The 7,205-nt window shown below is 39.8% G+C and overlaps 1 protein-coding gene across 2 annotated transcripts in view; it reads right to left on the bottom strand.

The window, feature by feature from the left end:
- LOC310795842 (major histocompatibility complex class I-related gene protein-like) overlaps positions 1-7,205 on the bottom strand; it is a 48,309-nt gene that overhangs the window by 36,717 nt on the left and 4,387 nt on the right. The window contains exons 5-8 of one of the 2 annotated variants that reach the window (XM_083657928.1): positions 4,350-4,451; positions 3,701-3,718; positions 3,412-3,487; positions 2,043-2,715 (exon numbers count right to left, since the gene is read on the bottom strand). In XM_083657928.1, coding sequence (XP_083514054.1) covers positions 3,423-3,487; positions 3,701-3,718; positions 4,350-4,451 — 185 coding nt within the window. In that variant the 3' untranslated portion in view covers positions 2,043-2,715; positions 3,412-3,422. Of the gene's footprint in view, positions 1-2,042; positions 2,716-3,411; positions 3,488-3,700; positions 3,719-4,349; positions 4,452-7,205 lie in introns of those variants that run through there. The other variant, XM_083657929.1, reaches the window with a different exon arrangement.

Below are 7,205 nucleotides of genomic sequence, written 5' to 3' on the forward strand. Positions count from 1 at the left end.
AGTCTGTCCATATATAACACACAGGGAGGTTGCCAGCACATCTCCAGAGAGAACCAGTCCACACTGACTTCAGTTGTAGTCATGTGACATCCTCATCAGTGTCTTCATCATAAACATTGTATAAATGTCAATTTAAAAAAGTTTATACCGTAATTGAGTTTACATACAGAGGACTCAGCAGTGTGACAGCGCCACCTCTGGACAGATGATGTATCCCCCTCTGAATTTATCATTTTTCACTTCCCACCCAATTCACCCATTTTGTGTCTAAAACGCAGGAAGTAACACAGCTGCAAGCAGAACATTAATGAGGATTTTCAGCTTCCAATCCATTTGGTGATCCAGTGCTGGGGCCCTGCTTGTTACTTTTTTTGCACCTGTGTTACTTCCTGCATTTTAGACAAAATTGGTGAATTGGGTGGGAAGTGAAAAAGGCTAATGAACTGATGAGGATGTCATGTGACTTTCTGTTGGTCTCTAAATGATCAACCTGATAAATCATCATTATGTGACTGTGCTCTCTGGAAGAGTTCAAGATTCATCATTCTAGATGTTTGTCACTCTGGTTGCACAAGTAACACTCGTGTGAACTTCTTAGGCCAGGAGGCTCCACAGGACATCAAATATAAGGAAAAGCAACATGTGATAAATATATAAGAGAGCAGAAACACACAAGAGCACTAAAACAACAATGAAGAACATTAGCAACGTTTGTGTTTTCATCGAGGTATCTGAATGTTCATTTGGTGTTATTCAATAGAGCCACTATACTGAAATATAAAAAAAATACATGTATGATATTCTTTGAATGCATGAGCAATCCTTTTTAGGTTATACAACTATGATCCACAAATACACAAATAAACTAGAAAAGCTAAAAGGAAGTCAAAGGAATAGTGTATCACATTTGACCCTTTTTGTCATTCAGTGTCTTTACAATCAAACACCAAAGTCAGAACGACATTCATGACATGTAAGTCTCAGTAGCAACAGTGGGTTCTCCTGCTGCAACATTCATATTATAGTCACACTTATATAAGGAAAAGGATACTTGGCATTTAAACAAACAAACAAACAAACAAACAAACACACAAACCAGACTTTTGGTCTATTGGGACTTTATTGAAAAGGCAAACAGCGGTACAAAAGGAATGCATCAGCAGTGCAATTTAATTGGACATTCATTTCAGTAATCCAAACCAGAACATGTTGTGAGCATTCTGAATCATCCTCTACATGTTCAGAAACTCTACAAAGAGCCAAAATACCACATCCATAAATGAATGTAGCCTACAGTAAAATCAGAGCATAACTTATTAAGCATTTCTATTCAGTATGTACATTACAGTATCTAAAGAGAAAAAACTCCCACATAACAACTTACTTTAAATTAAGGCACGTCAAAATGTTTAAATGACAGATCATTTTGCTGTAATTCAGCAAAACATCAAATATACAAATTAATTTGTTTTTTGCATGGGAGATACCTGCTGTAGATTTTACCAAACTGCATAAAAAACTATACCAGAAAAATATTTACATAACTGGAAAAATAAATCTCAGACTGACATCTTTTTGGCCAAATAAGCAGTTTGTGTGTGCGTGCTTGCGTGCGTGCGCGCGTGTTTGTATTATCAACTTGAAATTCCAGCATGGCATAATTCCAGGGAAAACCTTTCCAATAAAATCACACTGTATGTTTATAACTACAACAATAACTATAGTTTTGTGTCAAATGAATATTCAAACTTAGAAATCAAAGCCCAATCAACCCATGTGTCTCACATTCCTTCCCTTAAATGTATTGCCAATTCTTTTTAAAGCAGATTTTCCATCAGCAAAAAGTTGCTCTTTAGTGATCAGAGGTGTTAAAAACCTCAATAGCCGCCCTAATGTATTTTACCACCATGTGAGCTGACATTTTATTACAGGAACTAAATGGTGGAAATCTCATTTTACAGCAAAACGTTCTGTACGTTGTAAATCACGGGTGTCACATTCATATTAGTTCACGGGCCACATGCGAGCCAATTTGGTCACAAATGGGTCAAACAAAGAAAATCAATGCATAATAACCTAAAATATATATATATATATATAATAAATCCCTATTTCTTTTAGTGTAAAGAATTACAGGTACATTTTAAGAACATGTTTTCACATCTCAGCTACCATCAAACAAATGATCAAATCTACTGTCTGTAATTGTGCATTACAATTGATGGCAACTCTACAATTCTCTATATTCAAGGCCAAGGTTAATGAAAATAGTTTACCATAATACCATTTAAAACCATTTAGTGATGAATACAGAAAGCATGAATAGATCTTTAAGTTGCTCCTGAAACCTGGCACCTCTTAGCCTTCACAAGTGCATCACATTGAATTTTCACAAATTGCAAAGTCCTCCTGTGGACCAGATTGGACCCTCTGGTGGACCGGTTCTGGCCCCTGGGCTGCATGTTTGACACCACTGTAAATGGTTTAGGAGGGTTTCCATTTTCCATTTATTTTTGATGAAGGAAATGCTTTTTCACTTTAATTTAGCTTAAAACCCAATCAGTAATCAGCTATTTAAATACGTATGATGCTCCTGTTTTGTCATCTGAAACTTCCCAATGATTCATGAATGATTAATAAGCCACTTATTCCCAGTTTAAAGACGGAAGGGTGAAAGTGACAGCGCCTCTTCTGGCTCCAGTGCACAATTGATCCCTAAAGAGACAGAAATAATAATGAGATATCGTATAAAATACTTCAGCAACACATAACCTACATCAAATCATTACCTGAAGTTCATCAGTCAGTTATTATCAAATATTGTGAAATAGTAAACCAATGATGACTTAATTTACCTACTATCTAAAGGGAGCTGGGGCTCTGTCTGTTTGTTTGTTTGTTTGTTTGTTTGTTTGTTTCTCTGTCTGTCCCACTGATGACATCATCAGTGATGTCAGAGGCATTGTGACATCATCACAGTGATGCACACATACACACACAAGACACGCACACACTCACACGTGCGCGCGCGCGCGCGCGCGCGCGCACGCACACACACACACACACACACACACATACACACAAGAGACAGACAGGCACACATAAAAGACAGACAGGCACACACATGCACTCACAAACACACACACACACACACACACACACACACACAGACACACACACACACACACACACACACACACACACACACACACACACACACACACACACACACACTGATGACATCAGTGAGGATGTCATAATATCACATCTGTCCTTCTGACTTGCAATGAATTGATAAAATTATAACATCCAAATAATGTTCCCTTGGATCAAATGTAAGTCAACTTTGTTCAGTTCAGATGTGAATAGTGCACAAATCACCTCTTTGTCTGCAAACAGAAAATCACTTACTGTGTGCAACTTCATCCGTTTGTCACGTCTGGTTTCAGTTTCTCAGAGAGCTCGGTGCCGATTTCAGAAGCTGAAGCTGAAGGTCAGAAACACACTATCATCACTTTTTTTATAAACAGACAATGCTGGAGGAAGAAGTCCTGAAAAGTTAATTTGCATAATATCAATACCTAGAAAGCTTTCTCAACAGTAGCTATAAAATGCAGCGAGGTAGCCAAGCTATCACTGATGTATAAGAAGAGTGCAAGTCACATCAGATGAACATCAAGTAAAAGCACATTCTACTTACAAGATGGAGGCTCTTTGTCTGAAATAAAGAGAAAAGACTAAATGACTCAAGTTGTCACAGTTGTAAATAACAGACCCCCCCCCCACATTTACCACATTTTCTCCCCAATTATAGAGAGCCAAAGTGAACGTCACTTCCTGCCTTTCTCTGTGCACCAGCATCTGAAAACATATGAATGGTGGTGAACAGAGAGAGACGTTTTTCTTTTTTATCCTGTTTGAGTTGTGCCACGGGGGTTTCATGTTTGCCAATGTAAAAGATAACTTTACAAGTGAAGAAAGTCACAGTTTGTGGTAAAACTGTGGCACTATAAGTTATAAATCACAAAGACGACACACAAACATTGGCATAAGTGACGTCTCTCCCGCCACTCCATGTTGTTGATGGTGTGACGTGTTGTGCGACACGAGAGATGTAGTCGATTGACAAAACTAAACCTTACGTTTCAGTTTCAGGACAAACTGACACTTTCTTGACTTGCAGAGTTATCTTTTAAATTGACAAAAATTTTAAGCCACTCTGTGTAACACTCAGTGTACAGTAAGCCACTCTGTGTAACACTCAGTGTACAGTAAGCCACTCCTCTGTATAACAGAATCAACTTAACACCTAAAATGTAAATGTAAAAAAATCCTTTAGAGTTCCTCACCTTTCTTCTTTTTGTAACATCTGATGGCAGCAAGGATGATGACGATCACAAGAGCGAGAACAACCACTGTGACAATGATGGAGATGGTCCCATCACCAGGCACTGATGAGAAGATACATTCATAAAATGATTAACTCAATGAAAGAAAGGTCCTGCACATGATGAAGCTGACCCTAACCCTAACCCATTACAGTATCATCACATCTGTATTAGTTGAGCTGTTATGATTATGAAGGTATCTGCAGGTTTCAGAAGACATTTTTAATGCCGAGTGAATTTTAGACCAATTTAAAAACCAAAATAGAGAAACAAAGCTGTCAAAACAGCCTTTTTCTAACTGCACATAAAGACAGTTCTGCAGCTATAAAGGGACAGTGTGAGGAAAAGGACAACAGGAAATTAAATGTGATCAAAGTTTATAAGCAGAGGTAGTGAAGTAGACCCAATGGGGAAAAAACAACATAGATTGCATAATAATACTATTATCCTTCTTCTGTATCAGTGTAAGGGTGGACAGACAGTCACTGCATGGTGAAAAAACATACTGCATTTAGGACATTTGAATACTTTCTAAGGCTTTAAGTTTAAATATCTTTTTTATTTTTTCAGGCTTTTAAAGAATGCAGATACCCTGTCAGGGTCACATGATCTGAACAATGATCCTGGGATGAGTTTAAATCTGATCTAAGCCTAACTTGTCCTAATAATGTCTTAACATGTTTAACCTGAAATTCACAGCATATCTTTCTATGCAAGTTAGACTTAGTTTAGCCACTTCCAAGTGACATGACTGTGATATGACTGTAGGCAAATTGTCTTAAAGTTGGATTTAAGGCTCAGCCCATCGTATGAGAAAACATAGGCTGGAACTTGGAGGAGGCTATATAAAATAATTGAACAAAGTTTAATTGAAACTCTTCATTTGGATATACTGTATAAAATGTGTGGGGGGGGGGGGGGACGTATCACAAAAACTTCTGATCTCAAAAGAAATAAAATAAATACCAAGATGACTAAAATGACAGCAAAACCACAACAAGGAGAGAAACGGACCAGTACAGAACAACAGAAACCAAACGTATGAACTGTTAATCAGATGTAATAAGTAAACTTTATACCATGGTCTGGGTGAATACTCGATTCTGATTGGCTGCAGGGTGTCCATTAAAAAGTGATAATGTACAGTTGGTAAAGTCGTTCAGCCAAATGGTCTGTTCACCGTTCATATCAATGCGCCATAGTTTCAACAATGGTATCAAGAGAGCTGTTTGAGCTCTATACCCCCGTTAAGGGTTAATATGACAATTTTGGAAGTTGAGAAAAAAATTGAGTCGGTCAAAGTAACTATTTAAATCACCCCTGTGTGCTCAGTTTATCAAAGATAACTCTTATTTACAATTTCGATTTTCGTTTCGGAGATTTCTAACCTCGCGTCACCAGGCTCTTCTCAGCGAGAAAGAGGAGATTTCCCTCTGAGCGGGGGCGAGCCCGGCGTGAGCCGGGCCTTTGACAGAGAGAGAGAGAGAGAGAGAGAGAGAGCGAGAGACAACCTCTCTGCATTTCACTTGAATCCATTCCCCACACTTATGGCTCATTTCCACCACATTTTACTGCCCTGCACAGCTCGTCACCACTCGGCTCTAATCGTTTCAGCCGATGGACGTTTTGCTTCCACCGCGGATCATCTGCCCCCACCCACCCCCGCCCACAGCTGGTCGTCATAGCGACCGCATATCTGTCCTTCGCTTATAGCCGAAGTAGGCTATAACATAACGTTACAATTAAATCCATCCACAGAACTTTTAAACTGTTTATGAAATACTGGTGCCTCTAAATGACCTACAGTGAACATGGGCAAATGTGACAAGCGGCCAGGAGAATGGATATCACTTTGTAGTTAGTCAAACTCACAGGCATGCGCTGCGCTGTGCGGGGACGGGAGAGGCGCAACAGAGTGAATGAAGCCTGTACCCCGCGGCCTCTCCAGCAGGCAAGACCGCGGCTTCACCAAACACCCGCTGCGGCCTAGCGGAGCGCTGCAGCCTGCACTCAGCTACAGAGCTTCCTGACTCCCTGAGCAGCGGACTTTTTTCTAATTGAACACCCGCCATGATTTTATTTCACCGGAGGCGAAGGCAGCAACACAAAAGACTGATGGAAATATACATAACAGAAGAGAAGGTAAGCCCACTAAACTGGTATGCAGCCGCCAGCATTGCAGTCAGTAGACAGAGTAAACACGATTCTGCCTGACCAATCAGTCGTCAACAATGTTTTCACGTCACCGTATGAACCCGGGTTCACAGAATAGAACCACGACGAGGCAGGTACTAAAAGTAGCACGACTCGACTCCAATACAACCAGGGCTGGGACAGTTTTTAGTGGTGGAATGAGACAATTTATCGAGTCGAGCGGAGTGGGATCGCGCTACTACCTGCGGTGGAAATGGGCCAATACAGCACAGCGCGCCCCTGCTGCTCTCTGTCACTTCCTGAAACTCTAGCTCTTTGGCTCTTAAATGTTAATATACTTGGCCAATACGTATCTATCATACAAAATAAAGCAAGCAGCCAAACGGTAATGTCTTCATTTAATGTAGAACGCAAAACATCGTTAAACCCGCATTCCTGTGATAAAGTTAACGTTTGAGTCGGCTTTAAAACGGAGGGTGGTGGAGGTGGGAGGGACTATTTTATTTCGTGGAAGACTGATTTACAGTATGAATAACAGACATTTAGCCATTTAGATTGCTTTATTTATTACACATGGAAATATAAATGACTGGTCTTATTGTTTTGTTGGCAAGTGACCATGGTATAAGCGGGTTAATGCCCTTCGAGGTGTACATTATCACT

The sequence above is a fragment of the Poromitra crassiceps genome (assembly GCF_964638095.1).
Source record: "Poromitra crassiceps genome assembly, chromosome: 21".
NCBI lineage: Eukaryota > Metazoa > Chordata > Actinopteri > Beryciformes > Melamphaidae > Poromitra > Poromitra crassiceps.